This window comes from Brachionichthys hirsutus, chromosome 12, assembly GCF_040956055.1.
Source record: "Brachionichthys hirsutus isolate HB-005 chromosome 12, CSIRO-AGI_Bhir_v1, whole genome shotgun sequence".
In the NCBI taxonomy this organism is placed as follows: domain Eukaryota; kingdom Metazoa; phylum Chordata; class Actinopteri; order Lophiiformes; family Brachionichthyidae; genus Brachionichthys; species Brachionichthys hirsutus.
This window is the reverse complement of record NC_090908.1, coordinates 5,648,872-5,667,280: the sequence shown is the minus strand read 5'-3', so window position 1 is coordinate 5,667,280 and position 18,409 is coordinate 5,648,872. Positions and strand designations below refer to the sequence as shown.

General features: G+C 41.7%; 1 protein-coding gene across 1 annotated transcript in view; it reads left to right on the top strand.

Annotated features, from left to right (window-relative positions):
* satb2 (SATB homeobox 2) overlaps positions 1-18,409 on the top strand; it is a 43,746-nt gene that overhangs the window by 7,905 nt on the left and 17,432 nt on the right. The window contains exons 2-7 of the mRNA XM_068746280.1: positions 699-884; positions 13,557-13,683; positions 15,566-15,689; positions 16,506-16,608; positions 17,351-17,401; positions 17,478-18,046. Coding sequence (XP_068602381.1) covers positions 699-884; positions 13,557-13,683; positions 15,566-15,689; positions 16,506-16,608; positions 17,351-17,401; positions 17,478-18,046 — 1,160 coding nt within the window. The remainder of the gene's footprint in view (positions 1-698; positions 885-13,556; positions 13,684-15,565; positions 15,690-16,505; positions 16,609-17,350; positions 17,402-17,477; positions 18,047-18,409) is intronic.

Below are 18,409 nucleotides of genomic sequence, written 5' to 3'. Positions count from 1 at the left end.
GGATACTGCTGAAAAAGCCCAGGAGCAGCAGTGCTAGTAAGCTATTTTGTGACTCAGGACTAAGCACTCTACATGCCCTCTTGAGGAACCTGATGTTTAAGTTCATGTCCCGACTTGATGAGTCCCGAAACAGTATCATATTGATGCTTACAAATCCCAGGTGCAGCTCGGTCAGATATCAATCATATCTATGGAAACATTGGTATTGGTGTCTGTTAAGACTCTCCTGAATAAGATGTTTTGCTGTGTTTTTGTGTTGTATGTTTTTACTATTGGGTCTAGAGCCTGTAATAAAGTTTATATATTGATATGTATCACAGACGAAGTCCAAGCCTGCTGAAGCATAGCGATGGGCCACATGTCCAGTTCCTCTCATTCAAATATATGTCTGGATTTAGGTCAAATTATTGGGTTTAATAATTACAATTGTTCAGACGTCCCCATCTGTTGTGGCGATGTGTTTTCTGGACTGTGTGTGTTCTGCGAGAGAAAATCATAGGTTTAAAAACTCTGTATATCTATTTATTTCAGGTGTTGCAGTATTCAACTACGCTAAACAAAAGGATGAGGACATTACAAGTCTGAGCCACAGTAAATGCAATCCATATGTTAGCTGGCGATGAAGGATAAACTGTTATGATCACACACAATAAAAGCCAGACATTGAAAGAATGGTCTTGTTGTTTCATCCTCCACAGGTCTGATGATCCCAGTCTTCTGTGTGGTGGAGCAGTCAGATGGAGGAGTTCAGATGGACGGATGTGAGGGAAGGGAGGAACATGCAGAGTTTGTCCTCGTCAAGAAGGATATTCTGTTCTCTCAGCTGGTGGAAACCGCTCTGCTGACCCTTGGCTACTCTCACAGTTCAGCCGCCCAAGCTCACGGTTAGTCAAAGATGCTACAAATTACCACATCAGAACCCTCAGATCTCTTTATTCTTCATTTATTTTACAGAAATTTGACATCCATCTATTAAATTTGAAAAAATGAATTGTTATTTTGTAAGACAAGACACCACCAAAAATCATAATTCTGCATTCCTTAAAATCAATCTTATACGATTTTATGCAGTTTTCTAAATACTTGGCGCATTAATATACAGTCATCATAAACTCATGATTGTTGCTATGATCCTAAACTACTGAGAAAATAAACAAAAACAATATTTTCCAGAGAATCATGTTTTTAGTGTGTCTGATAGGTCAGCGGTCCCCAACCTTTTTTGCTCCACGGACCGACAGTATTTTCACGGACCGGCCTTCATTTGCTCGATAATCGTTAATGACGCAGCCGTCCTGGCATAGTCTAATAATAAATCATCCGCAGTGGTCTTATGTCAAATGTAAATATTTGGCACAGTCATCTGTGTGTCATTCCGCAAAGAAGTCACTTTTCAAAATAAAACATCTTTAGACTGATAATCAATAAAAAAGAAAATTTAAAATGTTCTGTGCGGCCCGGTACCTAATGGCCTGGGACCCGGTGGTTGGGGAGAGCTGTGATAGGTCACAAATGCTTGAGTAACATGCTGGCTTATCAATGTCTCACCTTTGGATTGTGGATCTATATGTTCCAAATTTTGGGAAAACATGTCTCACTTTATAATGGTAGAAGTAAATAGTTTGATTGCCAGTGACTACAAAATTCAATTTATGACTATTGGACACAACCAGCCAGGCCCGTTGACAGGGGGGACACCGGGTATGTTGTCCCGGGCCTCAGGACCATGGGGGCCCATGAGTGACATTTAATTTACTTTATCTAATATTCGGCAATTATTTTTAATGAAATCGTTGACTATTACATTAAACTTAATATTTCAACTTAAAATATACATAACAATTACTGGTACATCTAATTATTTTTTGTAAATATAAATGTCCGAGCACTGTAAAAAGTGTAAAACCCACAGAGTGTATCCAAGTCCAAATACGATTCAATTACTTAACAGCACAACAGAGCAGCTGATACATCTGAACCTGAGTATAAAATATGTGCAGTAATATCTGATGAGGACCTGCTGGGACCTCTAGACCTGCTTAATGCATCTATGGGACTACAGAGTATTTAAATTAACCTGTGTATCCTGCTGCACATTGTCTTGTCCTTTCCAGTGACTGTAGCTGGAGGAGAGCGTCCCTTCAGTCAAATGAAGATAATTAAAGACTGCCTGCATTTCACCGTGCCACAGGGCAGGCTAACAGTTTAGGGAGGGTGGGAGAAACGGAGCTTGATCAAATACTCGATTTCAGTGACATTATTAATGACTCCGCAATTAAGAAAACACTTTGATTTTGTGGAGTGTAGTACTTCCTGATTGCGAATTGTTAATTTGATGACTTTAACGAAGAGGGAAGGCTGAAATATGTCCTGCTAAACTAATGTGAGAATTAGAATCAGAGGCCATTATATTACCTGGCAGATGATTGCAGTCTTTATGAATAGTCAGCTGTTTGTGATCAGTACAATTTGTGTTCAATTTAATTGAAATTGGTTGTGAAGTTCTTTTAATGTTTTTATATACTTCAGTTTTTATCATTTAGAGTAATTTAAACATTTATGTGTGTGGCTGTTTGATTTAAATGAATGGCTAGATGTCGTGGAGGATTATTCGGCATCGGTGGGGGGGGGGCAAATGCTTGTCCCGGGCCCCAGCAAGTCAGTTCTGCAACCAGCAATAGGTAAACGTGACCTTCACACTTCACCAATGGTTTGGCGAAACAGCCAGTTTGTATAGGACACAGACACAGCACCGAAAGGTCTTGGTTAGGGTTAGGGTAAGATGCCAAAAGAACTTGGTTGGGTTTGTAAGGGCAAGGGGGACGGTGGGGCTGTGACTTTCCTGAAGACCACGATCATCTCCATTGTCTTCTAGCTGGTCAGGCAGACTCATCACTGTCTGAGATGAGCCCGATGAGGGTGGTGTCATCCGCAAATTTAATCAGTTTACTGTAACGGACTGATGTCTGAAGGTGCAGCAGTTGGTGTACACTGTACAGGGAGAGGAGCCAGGGGGAAAGTACACAGCCCTGGGGGGATCCAGTGCTGATAGTCTGAGTATCCGAGACCGTAGTCCCTAGCCGCACATGCTGCCTCCAGTCCGTCAGGAAGTCAGTGATCCACCTGCAGAGGGAGTCGGGCACATTGAGCGGGAGTAGCTTGTCCTGGAGCAGTCCCGGAAGGATGGGGCTGATCTCCACAAACAGGATCCTGGCATATGTTCCTGGGGAGTCCAGATGCTGCAGGATGAAGTGGAGGGCCAGATTAACGGTGTCATCTACAGACCTGTTGGTTCGGTAGGCAAATTGTAGCGGGTCCAGGAGGGTGCCGTGAGGGTTTTGAGTTGGAGGAGGACCAGGTGCTCAAAAGACTTCATGACACCCGTCTGTAGTAATTAAGTCCTGTGATCCTTGGCTTCTTGGCGACAGGAACAATGGTGGAGTATCTGAAGCAAGTTTAGGGTAGAGGTGGGAATGCACCAGGGATCTTCTGAGCCCCTTTTTGTTTGCCATGGTGATGGATAGACTAACGGATGAGGTGAGACAGGAAGCTCCCTGGAATATGTTTGCAGATGACATTGTGATCTGCAGTGAGAGCAGGTAGAGGAGAATTTAGAGAAGTGGAGGTCTGCTCTCGAAAAGAGAGGAATGAAGGTGAGCAGGAGTAAAACAGAGTACATGTGTGTAAATGAGAAGGTCCAAGGGGGAACAATGAGGCTGCAAGGAATAGACGTAAAAAAGGTAGAGGCTGGTGTTGGGGAGGAGGATGCAAAGGACGGGGTAAAGTGGAGAAGGTTGGTTTGCTTTGGTGACCCCTGATGGGACAAACAGAAAGTACAGTAGTAGAACCAGGCTGAAGTTTTGACCATTGCCAACCTTTATGTGAAAATATGCTGCTGCTGCCTCTGACATGATTTTGTCATTTCACTCTCCAAGACCAAGCTGTTAAACTATTCCTAATTACATATGCCAGAGTGTTTAGGTAAAGACGAGAAGGAAAGGAGACTCTTTGAGATTGTGAGCCTGAAAAATAAACTGGCAAATCATCTATTTAGATCAGACACTTTATTATTACAGTGGAAATAAACACAAGAATGCCTCAAAAACACAACTAACAGACAGACAGAATATGTAAAATTCATTAAAAACACAACAAAGAGCTGGGCAGGAATGTCTCGACAGGACGAAAATACATGTGTGTGTACAGTATGTGTGAGGATGTTTATGAAGCAGAGTTAAAGACAAACTATAATTTATTGTTGGACACATGGTAGTAATCTGTAACAGGACTGCATCATTTTCTGCTCTCTTTTCTCAAGACTGCAGAAAACTCCAATGAGGGAAGTTTCCTCATATGGATACGAAATGGTAACACAGGGCGACTGCGAGCAAGATGGCAAGAGACTGAAAATTTGTGCGTGTTTGTGCATGCACGTGTGTGTGTGAGAGAGTGCGTGCATACCCCCTATCTTATAAACACATTGCCACAGGTAATCCCTTTACTGTCTCAAGGCCAAGAACCTCTTATCCTGCCTGAAACCCATCTATAACAGCCAATCAGTATGTCCCACAGATTTTCAAGTGATGATGACGAGGGCTTGGCTGAGGTTTCTGGCAAATGGCAGGATGTCATATGTGACTAAGAATTAAGATATTATGAAATATTTCCATATCACACAGCTTCTTCCCGTTGAGCTTCCTCCTGTTGATTCTCTCCCATCTCATCCACTGTCCCTAATTTGACTGACACCTGCTTCCTCCTGCTGGTGCACCTCTGAGTTCAATATCTCGATGCTGAAATTAACTTCTGCCAGGATGGTTTGCTCTCTCTAAAGACATGGCCTCCTGTTCCTTTTTCTTACATGGCCCAAATTTTCCCAGGTTCTTAGGGCTGCCTTTGTTTGCTGTGTTGCTGCAGCTATGGTCCACTTTCTTCCACGTACCAGGGTGGGAGTAACTTTGGCTACACAAGTGACACATGGACTGAACTCCAGCTTTTATTAGTAGCATCTGTACTCCTTTACAACATTGGACAAACACAATTAAAGGCTGCCTTTTCCATACATCCATACATTCCGTACATTCTATACATATTGAGGGACCTGAGGAGACCCAGACAATCTTTTGGCATATTAACATTTCCACTTTGTCAGCCTTTGGGCACTTGTAGAATGTCAGTGCCCACATGAGGTAGGGTAGAGGGCAAAAGATAATGTGTCAAAAATTCAACCTGCCATGGAAAAAGGACTTGTTGACACTATCAAGTCTATCTTGGCCTGTTTTTTTGGGGTTGCATTTTACTGTTGTTCTAGGCTTGTATCTGACTTCTCTGTCACTGCTGCTGTGGACTCCATAAACCTAAGTCTTGCAAAATACAAGCCTTGGTTGAGATGATTGTGGTCATGTCAAAGTCACAGGCCAGTTTTGAGTTGACATGGTAGATGACCTTCATCACCATGTCAATCACCATATTCACCTATTTTATGTAAGAATGATGGTCTTGGGGCTACCCGGTGGCACGTGGTAAGCGCTGTAGCCTCACTGCAAGGAGTTCGAATCTGACTTGTGGCCTTTCTCTGAGGAGTTTGCAGGTTCTCCCCGTGTCTGCGTGTGTTCTCTCCGGGTTCCCCGGCCTCGTCCCGCTACCAAAAACATGCAAGTTAGGTGAATTGGTGACGCTAAATTGCCCGTAGGTATGAGTGTGTGTGTGGCTGATTGTCTGTCTGTGTTGCCCTGCGATGACCTGGCAGCTTGTCCAGGGTGTACCCCGCCTGCTGAGTTAGGCTCCAGCTTGTAAAATGTATGTATGTTGGTCTTGTTTCTTTCAACTATACCACCTTCTTCTGTCTAAAGAAAACAGCTGGTACGTTTTTGAAATGCATGTAAGTGACCCTCTTGAGCTCAAGGGAGGACTTGTCTCTTGCCCGAGCAATGTTTTTCTTCTTCTTCTGGGGAATGTTTCAGAAGCATATCTATTAGAGGAGTGATCAGTTCATTCAACGTGCATCACTATCGGCGTGTATTTAGATAATCTTTCCTTGATGGTTTGAGTTTTTCTCCTTTATAAATGGAAGCATCACAAACTTAGAGTCTGACGGGGACTATTCCTCCCTTCTATACCTTTTCCTCAAATGTTCTGCTCTCATTGTTGTATTTACTTCCTCGTTCCCCCTAGTTTCTTCTCTCTTTGAACAATTTGCTGCTTCCTCCTCTGACCTGTATAGATGTATAAACCTTATCTATTTTCTTTGCAAAAACAAAAGCATGGATGATGGTTGTACATCAGCTCTCCACCTTCATTGCAGCTCATCTCTACCTGTTGCAGGAGATTTTTGTTGAGATGTCGGACATTGTTCCTAGTTTCTGCTGGAGCGATGCACCCAGCTTGGGGGGTTACTGCCCCTAGTGCCCGGATCACTTCTGGCACCACTGTTGCCTTCACTCCCCACATTATTTCCAGCTCTTCCTTCAGGCCTTGGTATTTCTTGAGCTTTCCATCTCTCATCACCGCTGTCTTCTGATGTTCATCCACCACCACTATGTCAGGCTGGTTGACCGTTACCAGTTTCTCTGTCTGGGTCTGGAAGTCCCACAGGATCTTGGCTTGATTGTTCTCGACCACCTTTGGAGGTTTCCTCCATCTTGACTCGCATATCAATGTTTTAATGAAGAACAGGGTGTATGTACTCTCTAGACTTTATTGAAAATGCTTTTTATTTTGCTAACTTTTCAAAATGCAGCAAACAGCCTCTTAAATTGGGCTTGGAAATAAGCATCACACAAATGCACATAATAATATAGTGATGGCCTACAATAACCACAAAATTCTATGGCAAGTGTTTGCTATGGTTTGCAGAAAAATACTATTATTAGCACGTTTAGCCTCAATGTTTTTGCGGAGTATCATGGAGGTCTCTTTGTCTAGCTCAACAGTGTGCATGGAAAACAGGAGCCACAGTGGTCTCATGCCCAGATCAATACATTCAGTTTAGTCCTGAAAGCATCACACCAGACTAAATGGGACATCACAACTCAACACAAACTAAAAGCAGAGAATAGACCTGAACACAGTTCTTTGCTAGAGAGTCTGTGCACAAAGCACACTCACAGGCACACACATACTTGAACACTCTTTAACGCATCCAAGGATGCATTTGTCATGGAACGTAAGACACACACACACGTGGACACACACACACAAGTGCACGCATTCATGCATGCACACACACACAGACACACACTTCCTGCCAGATTTTCTCAAATGGATACTTTTTGTTTTTTAAAACAAGCATTTATGTTAAATGAATAATTTCTGGCTTAAATTCCAGATTTTTCCTTTGCGGTCCACAACCAAAATTACACAGTGTTCCAGCTATTTTCTGCCTGTTTGAATTGTCTCCTGCATTCTTATGTCCCAGCTGTGTATTTAAAGTCCCTGCTGAGGATCATGGCCTTTCTTTAATTAGCTTAGCCCAGTAATTAACTGGGAGATATTGTTTATGTCAATTACAAGGGTCCAATGGCTTTTATAGAATGGATTGAAGCAGACCTGTACTTTATGGCTTTAGTCAGTGAACAGTTAACAGTGGTCAATGAGAGAAACGGAGGAGTGGTAGAGCGAGCATTGTTGCTGTGCCACGTCGAGCAAGCAACAGAGTCCTTGCTGCAGACCGTGTGAGTAAACGACCAGAGAAATGAGTTGATATTAATAATAAGGACTTTTTTCTTCTCTATTAATTTGTTAATTATTAAGTTCTATTAATTTAACGAAACTATACATCTCCTTTTTATAAACATGTTATAAATCCTGCAAATATATTGAGACAATGTCAAATAATGCCATACCTGACACTAAAATTCCTGGATCCATCTCTTTATCAAAAACTGAACAAAATATTTTCTGGGTCCCTTACAAAGGGATCCCTTGACCAAGTGTTGTGGAAATTTTAATTTAATTCTACTGCCAACCAACCAACCAAGACATGAAAGCTGTTTGTATGGTCATAAAGTTCCTTGAAAGAGATATTCAAGACTTTCAGTAATAGATGGTCTAAACTAATGTTCCAGATCTTCATTTGATAATAAAGTAGTGGTGGGACTTGATTAAATTTTTTTAACTAATTAACTATATGCTTTGTAATTAATTAATCGAAATTAATCGCATGACCATAATTTCCTCAAAAGCAACATTTTTTTATGAAAATAAATTGTATTGGACGACTTATCAAATAATACACACAGACATGACTTTTAACTGAAGCTCATTTAATGGCTGGTAATTTCATTTCATTTCAAAATTGTAAACAAAGGTAAGTACAGTTGCAGAATTTTGCTTGAAATAGTCTTTCTGCACGGCATTTCAAAAGTTTCATCACACGCAGCTATCCGCAGCACATCTTGTAGACCTTTGTCTTCTACCACTGATAGTGGTCTACAGTCTTTGGCAACCCACTTTGCGAGTGAATTCGTCAGTGTTTCCGACGTTTACTTGCTCATTTTCCGTCTAAATCCATTTGTCATTTGGTCAAGTTGCTGCTGACCAGAACCGCTAGCGCGAGCCGTTTCTGTGCTAGCTGCAAAGTACTTCTGTGGTAGGCAAACTCTTTTTTGCATAGTTTGCAATACACGGTGGCTTTGTCTATTTTCCATCTGGTCGTTTTTTGAAAATGAATTTACCGTCCAGCAAAGTTGTTATGTCTTTCACCTCTACGGATGGTAGGAAGGAGGAGGCAGATTCAGGAACAAACTTATCTTTTAATGAGGCGCAGTCAGTCACGGAACTACATGCTACATCGGCGCACACAACAAGCTAACGTGCATACGTCATCACGTGACTACGGAATCCAGGCACGGACCAAATACATTACAAAAGTACTCTCTCCCGTCTCCATTCGTCCCCAAGCCAGCCTGGGACTGTGTGCGTCAGTATAAGTGGCGTACCAGAACATGGTGAACTGACAAACGTTCCGGGTTTTTTGACATGCAAACTGCGTTAAAATGCGTTAATATTTTGAATTAATTAACGTCCTTCTTATTAATTAATTGTAATTAACGCGTTAATGTCCCACCCCTATAATAAAGATAGCAAGATTGTAAAGATCTGGATCCTTCAATTCCCATAAGCTGCATTTGTGAGACTCTCTGGAACAACCATCCATCCACTTGTAGACGAGAAGACCTCAATCGTCTTTACAGCCGCTTGATCCACCTTGTGGGACACGGGTGTTGCTCGATTCTATCCCAGCTGACTACAGGCAAGAGGCAGGGTACACCCCGGACTTATCGCCAGCGCATGCTTGGCCACACACAGACAACCACTCACTCATGCACACACTGACACCTACAGTCAATTTAGAAATTGCAATTGCATTTTTTTTGGAGTTGGGAGGAAACTGGAGAACCTGGAGAAAACCCAAACAGAAGGAATGGAACCCGGAAACTTCTTGCTGTGAGGCAATAATGCTACCCACTTTGCCACCACTCTGAAACATAACTTTGTAATTCCTCTAAGAATCAGTAATGTTGCCCATTAAAAATAAAATGAATCCGTTATGTATAAAAATTGGAGTGCCCTTTTAACAAATTAAACAGGCAAGTTAAAATCATATTTGGAAGAGAAAAAGGAATCTAATAACTATTGCAATGACAACTGGTTTTAGGAATGCATTCATTCCTTGGACGGTTCACAGTCGGCAGTAGGCAATCCTTCATTTTTACTTTGACATTCAGAAGCCTTTAAGTCATAATGCGGTGAAATCATGGAAGTCACAAAGAAACTGCTCAGAATGTTTAAATAACATGATGAGAACTCTTTTAATTTTGAAGCTTTATATTACAAAGTGGCATTGTCCCAGACTTTTTACTGTTGTTTTACTTGACCTGCCAGATTTAATGTTAATAAACATCCTTTCTTCACTAATCTAGACATTCTACATGGATGGAAACTGCAATATAAACGGTAAATAAAATGACATTCAATAAACACAGTTTTAGCTATTATATGATATGATGAGTTTTATTTTGTTTGTCAGATTAAGACAAAAAAATACAACTTAAACAAATCTAAATATACATTACAACCAAAAAAGGAATAGGCAGAAGCAATGCTTATTGTAGCCTATCCTATAATACAGACGATTAGATTGGCTTTACATATCAAAGACAAATTAGACAAACATTTGCTTATATCCGCTCTCCTGTTTCTGCTTCTATGATGTCAAAGTTGGTCATGCAACACGCAGGGTGTGTGTCAGTTTCTGAGTTGTTCTGACTAGAGGTGATGTACATGTGAACTCATTTTTACGATTATTCTGAGAGCATTTGACAGCACTATTATTATTATTTATAATAAGCCTGAAACTCTTTGCTGACATTTTTCAAGATGTCAGCCTGAGCTAGATTTCTTCCACATTACTTTTAGATTTGAGTGTCTAGTGTTCAGAGCCAGTGGTTTAGCAGACACGAACCCTCACAGAAATGACAACAGGAGATGATAGGTTGGATCAGGCATTTGGGGTAAACCCCATATGCCTGATTCCAGTTTGGAAGATACAATTCATTCATGTGCAGGCTGCTGCAACAATTAAGGCTTATTCTAGCATAGGACAATGGGATTACTGTGCGGACATGGGTATTATTTGTGTGTGTGTGTGTGTGCGTGTGTTTGCATGTGCACAGGCATCCATGCATGTGTGAATGTTGATGAGAGGAGTCAGAGACATCAGTGTGTGTTTGTGGGATGGGCAGACTCAGGCATGAGCCAAACCACCAGCCGGCCACATAAAAGCCCGTCTCTGGGAGGTGGAATTTTAATGTGGAAATGGGAACAATGATTTCTACTTTTACATGTGGACAAGAAGCAGAGCACATTGAACAGCAGACCAAAAATGATGAATCTATTATTAATGCATTTACCATCACACTGAGAGCGTGTGTGACTGTGTGTGCCTGGGTGTGGGCTTGCATGCAAGCTGGTACATGAACATGTCTACTTCTCTGTGCGCGGTCATATGTCTTCTGTGAGTTTGTGTTTGTCTGCTTATTCATGCATTTTCTTCCACCCAACTTGGCATCATCAGATCTGTTATGTTTCAGATGTGTGGATGCTGCACACTGAAGACAGCCAGCAGGGAGAGTTTATTTGTGTGTGTGTGTGTGTTTGTCTGTCAGAGGAAGAGACATAATAAATAAGAGTAAAGGAGGGACTGACTGTTTTCCTCTCTGTCATAAAATTATCTGAGTGTTTTGTTCTATCTCTTTAAAATGTGTTTCATTACATCTTTCCTTACATAAAAATACACAGAAAGTCTCACATGTGAAATGAACATAGGCACATGTGAGACTTTCTTGTTGACAACACAGAAAACCCAATGCAATTTCTCAATTTCAAAGATTTTCTATACATTTTCACTTTGTTTCACAGGGGACAGATGTTAAACTAGTGTTTTCACTTGCAATGGCTTCAGTCTAATTCTAAAAACGAGTGAAAACTAGAAAAGCACTCAGAGAATAGACCTCCAAATTGGATTTATACATTCACATGTAGATCTGCATCATCATCAAAATGTTCTAAATTGTTCTTGGTATCTTTATACACCAACCATGAAAAGTAAAAGTGAATCAATAAATTGAGTTTTCAATGGTAAAATTTGATATTTTTTTCCTGACCTCATTCTGGATCCGATCCCGATAAAATTTAGTGGTAAGATAGAGGTCTCCCCCCTACATGACTGTGTCAAATTCCATAAACATTGGTCAATAATCAACCAAGATATTGTGGAACAAATTTTAAAGCTCCATTGACTGCAATGTTAATGAACATTTTAAAGTGATCCAGAATCCAGGATCTCTTCGTGATCATCAACAAAATGTAATTATCGGTTCCTGGTAACATTCCCAACATTTCCTGAAAATGTAATCAAGATCCATCCGTAACCTTTTGAGTTTTCTTGATAACAGAGAGACAGATAGATAGACCAACGCCGGCGAAAATATAACCTCCTCGGCAGAGGTAATTATTGTATCAAAATTATTATGTAATTTATGAAATGAAAGTCAATATCATAATCTTTGCATGTGACATTAACAGACAAAACAGAAAAAAATATAGAGAAAATGTTCTTCCTCGATGAACTCACATTTTTCTCTTCTAAACAGGATTACGCAAAAAAATACAGGAAGGATTTCCATCAAAGTTGACAGACCCCATTAAAGGTTGGAGTAAACCCAGATAAAGGGGCGGATCCAAGATTTGGGGTCCAGTCCATTCTATATAATGTAAGAGAGATGGAGGTGGAAATGCGCGTAGGAGAGGAGGTGGAATGGAAAGAAAGGAAAGAGGGGACAGAAAGAGGACCCGTCTGGATCTCATTTAGAGGCTAGTAATGTGATTAGCTTTGTTTAGTTTTCACAGCTCGAGCCAGTCCCTATGAAAACCCTCTGTGAGTGTGCGATTGTGTGTATGTTTAGGTCTGTTGCAGAGTGTGTGTTCAAACAGAAATACAAGTAAGTCGTTTATATTAAGGAATTCATTTATGGTCCTGCAGATCTGTAGAAATTGTCAGTAATAAAACAACACACATGTTAAAGGATGAAATGGACATTAAAGTATATTTTTTGTCTGTAGGGCTTTTGGTGCCTGGTAGTCTGACAAATATGCAAAATCCCATTCCAACCAAATACATTTGCAGCATCTGTTCCATCTGTTGGTGACATCAATCACTTCCGTACTCGTGAAAATGTGCCCTCAGTCGTGTGACATCAGCCATGTGACACAACTAACACAAAACTAACAACAATGTGGTCAATAGCTTTTTTTGTGTTAGTGTGCAGGTTCAGCATAAATAATATATATAAATAATATGTTTTTGACAAGCTTAAATATTAAATAAATGTTCTTTTGGATTGTTATATAGCTGTATAACACAGCTCTGCTTGTTCTTACTGGAAACATCAGGAATGCCACTTTATAATGAGTTTCTCTGTTTCCATGGTTACCAGGGTGCCAAAATACCGATACATTAAATAGCTTATTGTTGTTTGAAAATGCGCAATCACAAGTGACACCAAAAGACAGGATGCTCCTCCTTTAAGTGCATGCTGCCATATTCAGCCTCTTAAAATGATCAACAACTGAAAAAAGATGCTCTGCAGAAATGGACCCTAAATAATGTCCAAAGCAAAAGCTGCTTGACATACAAGGATATGCCAGCTCTGAAAAGGTGCAAATTACAGAATTTCCATAGCTCTATCGCTCATCCACAGTGGCACAGTGGATAGCACTGTTGACGCAGAGCAAGAAGGTCACAGGTTCAAATCGAGCTTGCGGCCTTTCTTTGAGGAGTTAGCATGTTCTACCTGGGTTCTCTCCGGGTTCTCTGGCTTCCTTCCACCACCAAACACAAGTAACTTAGGGCCGGGTAGTTATTGAAAATGAGAATTAATTCTCTATAAACTTACCTGGTTAAATCAAAAATATTCTACATTTTTCTGTGTGTATTTTTTATGTGTTGGACTCACTAAATATTTATATAACAGTCATGTCATGTCTTTGTCAAGGCATCATCAAGGTGGGAAGGTGGAACCCTCTGCCTATCCACTTCCTGACTGACGCACCGGAGGCGACGGTTGCAGACATGTTGTTGGAGGTCTACCACATGGTCACACTACGCATCCAGCTCCAAAGGTCAGACTGAGTTTTAACAGAGGGACGTCACAGATTACAGTTTTCCTGATGTTTGGGTCCAATTCATGAGATTCATTCATTCGTTTGTGGCAAGAGAAACTAGCCTTTGGCATTCAGTGAGAAAGTGGAAATACTTACATTCTAAACGAAAGACTTTCCCTTCACTAGGAATATATATAAATAAAAAAACCTCACTGGAAAGACTGCATGTCTGTAGTCTATGGACACAGTAAGGTTTTTAAACCCATGTCCCAGTGGGTTGTGGATGTCTTTGCAGACATTTCACTACTTTATCATATTTATCAAATGTGAATTCAGCAACCCTGAAGCCCTGACGCTCCTTTCAAAGAGCCTGGTGGAGGTGTATCTGTTATCTGTCTCTGTCTAGGAGAGCCTGTCTGCCTGGAACTCCTAGATCCCTCAAATAAGTCAATCTTGATGGACAGATAAAAACTGTTAAACTTCAGATGAGAGGGTTATTATTCTTATTGTCTCGGTGCATACCAGTTTGTTTACATGTTTATGTGTGTATCCTTGGAGATGGCAGAGCTTTGGCACACTTGCTCAGTGGCTGAGGTTGGAATGAAATACATTGCAGAAAGAATGTGGGAATATACAGTAGGTCTGTACAGGAGGTCATGGGTGTGGGTGGACAGGAGTTTTGAATGACCAGTAATTATCAACTCACCTCATTCCAATGGAAAATCTAGTGAGATCTATAAAGTTTTCCTAGAGATTTCTAACTGTGTACGTTGCAGGACAGACTGTAGACCAGTTCTTTGTTGGTAAACGGTTCGTCTCTGACCAACACGCACCTGAGCTCACACAAATTAAGTAAAAATGAAAACTACTCTGGCGGCAACCCAGACTTTGATTTCCAACAATAATGCAGTATGCAGTGTCATTGTACTGGAATGTCCCACTACCTTGTACTTTTATGATGTATATTGCTATTACCTCCACCAATGAGGTTAAGTTTTTGACGTGTTTGTCTGTTTGTTAGCAGCATTACGGAAAAACTGCAGGATGGATCTTGATGAAAAAATAAAATCCTGAAAATGACTGTTGGTCTAACTTAGAACCCATTAAATTCTGAGAGTGATCCAGATACCCGTCTGGATTTTCCCATTTACTTGTAAGAGAGGCATTTTCAAATTTTGGATCTGGATTCTGGATAAATTTGAAATGTTTTGCGAACATTGCAGTAAATCAAGAAGAGCAAAAACGAAGAATCAACTGGACTTGTTTAAGTTTGGTTGAACACGTTTCATCTCTCATCTAAATACTGGTACAGAGTCCATTTACTTAAACTCCTCTTGGAGCAGAAAACAAGGGACTGAAACCACAAGGACAAGACTCATCAGGAGTCATTTGCATCCAAAAGGTGACAGGTCGTTGTCCCCCCACCCTCAGGTGAGCTGTTACGCTGGGATGCATCCAGGTGTGGCTGTGTGTTTTAGTTTTTGGGGACAGCGTTCAATACTGCATTGTATGTTGCTAATAGATGGTGGTCTTAATCCTCCCCCTCTGTTTGGGGATGGTTTCTCCAGTTTGACAAACATGGTTTATTTAACGCCTCTCTCAAACCATCTCTCTTCCATGGCTAAAACCTGGACATTACTGTCCTCAAAGGCCAGACGGCCTCTGTTGGACATTTTAGAATGATGTGTGTAACCATATTGCTTGTTTGCTTGTAAGATATAACAACACTGGAAGAATGTGAATGTAATTTAAATGTTGAATGATAAGAGTAATGAATATCCATCTTGTATTATTCTGTGAAATTATGTTCAAGTGACATTTTTGTGGTTAGACCTTCTGTCGGCCATCAAATTATCTGAAGATGTGACTAACTCAAAGATGTTCTGTGTGGTTGTGGTAGTTTTTCAAAGCTGGAGGATCTGCCCTGTGAACAGTGGAACCATTCCACTGTCAGGAATGCACTCAAGGAACTGCTCAAGGAGATGAATCAAAGTACTCTGGCCAAAGAGTGTCCTCTTTCGCAGGTAAACCATCTGGCTGTTGCTCCACAGCAACACATGTTCCTCAGCCTCAGCTTTACACCAGTGTCCAGCGATCTGAATGAGATAACTGCTTCACAATGAAAACACCATGTAGATCAGGGCCAGTGAGGTCCAGAGAGTCATGGTCCTCCTCTGCTAAGATCCAAACTATCAGAAACCTGTAAACCTTCTTTTCGTTAGGAGTTTTTTGTAATTTCATATTCCTCTGACTCATGCGTCACGTTTCTCTCAAGTGCCCAACAGACAAATACACATGCCAAGCATATAGAGTTCATTGCAGGAAGAATAAATTAATAATTCTGTCCAGTTATCTCAGAGGACTCAGGTTTCATTGTCATCGTGTCTAATTATTGATAATCCCATCTTTGATGCTTGTTCTGTGCCTTGGTTTGCTGAATGTAGCACCTGATGTATGCAGCCTAGAGGCAGTAGCATCAGGTAGTCGACCCAAGCAGCTATACTTAACCAGCTATGCCTGTTCAAAATTCCTCAAATGAAAAAAGTTAAGAATATGCTATATCAATTTTTCCTGGTGTGTGCGTGCTTGTGCATGCTGTGTATAAATGGCTCTCCAGTGTGATCATAGCATTAATTGAAAGCATGTGTGAATATGGCTGGAGATTCCCTCTATGCACTGGCTTTAGTTTTAAGGAGTGGCTTCCAGTCAGGATTACTGTTTGTGTGTTTCTATTGTTTATGTGTGACTTTATGTCAACATGCTATGTGGTTGTTGCGTGAGTGTAATCATTTAATTTTATGTTGGTTATTAATGATGTTGTCCTTCTCTTTCTCTTTCAGAGTATGATTTCCTCCATAGTGAATAGTTCCTACTATGCCAATGTCTCCACTTCAAAATGCCAGGAGTTTGGTCGTTGGTACAAGAAGTACAAGAAAATGAAAGGTGAGTTTTACAGTAGACGGGCAGTTTTGGCTCAGTTGGTAGAGCGGGTTTTTCAATGCGGTTCAAAGCTCAACTCCGACTGTCCGCATGTCGAAGTGTCCCTTAAGACTGAACCCCAAATTACTCCCAGTGAGCCTGGCATGGCAGCCACCACCCAGTGGTCTATGAATATGTGGGTAAATGTGAGGCTTTGTAAAGCAATTCAGGCACAGTGAAGGTGTATAAAAGCGCAATATAAATGTACCATTCAGACAGTGGCCCAACATCCCTATCAATGTGCTGGGAAATGAAACCATTTTCATAAGTCAGCGACTTCACACACACTGCAGCACAGTCTGGTTTGGTTTGGTTTGTCTCTGGTTAGGAGCGGTGTCATTCTGTCCCAGGGATCTAGTCCAATGAGATGCCTTCATCTGAGGTACAACGGTTCTTGCAACAAAGGGAAGGATTTGAAAAATGTATTTATGTGTGTATTAAGCCAACAAACTGTAAGAATGAGTTCACTGTTTGCAGTAGTACTATAGAAACAAGGAATCAGCTAGTAATGTCATAGGTCACGGAGATGAGTACACAGTGAGTACACTGTGTAGTACTATTTGTCGCAGAGCCACGAAACTGGACAAGCAAAGGTATAACTTAATGTACAGTTGACTTGAAACTGGTTTTGGTCCTTACAATAATCATATCAAGCAGCATCACGATTCCGATCAGCACCACTGACTGTGTTTGTGTTGTTGAGCAGTAGATTGCCTGGAGAAGATGTGGTCTGGGAGAGATGCCGCTGACATTAAAAGTAAGGACTCTTATCTTTGTGACGGTATAATGAAGGTGTCGGTCTGACCATGCTGACTGTCCCTTATCCTTCCCAGTAGAGCGAGACAGCATGGCAGACTTCTGTGTACTGGGCCAAAGACCTCCTTCTCACGTGGTTGGCCTGGCCCAGCTCACTCATCTGGGAGCCTGCAATCCTCTCCTCAAAGCAGGATCTGGTGATTCGCAAGCACCGCAGCAACCACCACCTCAACAACAGCCCTCATCTCACGGCCCCCTCCACCACAGCCCTCCTCTCCGTACCAGCCAGATACCTCCACCCCCACCTCCACCTGGTTCCCTGCAGCCCCTGCTGGGGCCAGGAGGCCTGCTGTCTCCCCAACTATCCCCACAACTTGTACGTCAACAGCTCGCCATGGCCCACCTCATCAACCAACAACTTGCTGTTAGCCGTTTGCTGGCTCACCAACACCCCCAGGCCATCAACCAACAGTTCCTCAACCACCCGCCCATCCCCCGGGGCTCATCCAAACCTGGTGATCACCCTGGGAGCAACAATGCAGCCTCTGAGGTCTCCTCTGAAATCTACCAGCAGGTCAGAGACGAGCTGAAGAGGGCTAGCATTTCGCAGGCCGTGTTCGCTCGTGTGGCCTTCAATCGCACACAGGTAAGTGTGTGTTGAGTGTGCTGAAGAAGGTAGCAGACAATCAGGACAAAAGATAAGAGGAAAGTGGAGGCGTAAAGTGAAGTGTCAGAGATGGGAGGGGGCAGATTCAGCCACAGGGCAGCCTGGGTTTACTGAGCTTCAGAATCTCAGACTGAACAGACCATTTTCACTCTCCAGAGATAACAGCTGGATTTTTGATTGATATAAATGGAATTGATGTAGTGAGACTGTCATTTTGTGATCGCCCACCTCGTGGTACTTTCAGTGGGATTAGCAGAAGGATGACAGGGTTCCATTGCTGGGTCATCGAGTATTGTTGCCTCCCTCACAGCGGCACAAACACCTGACCACTTGTGGCTCTCA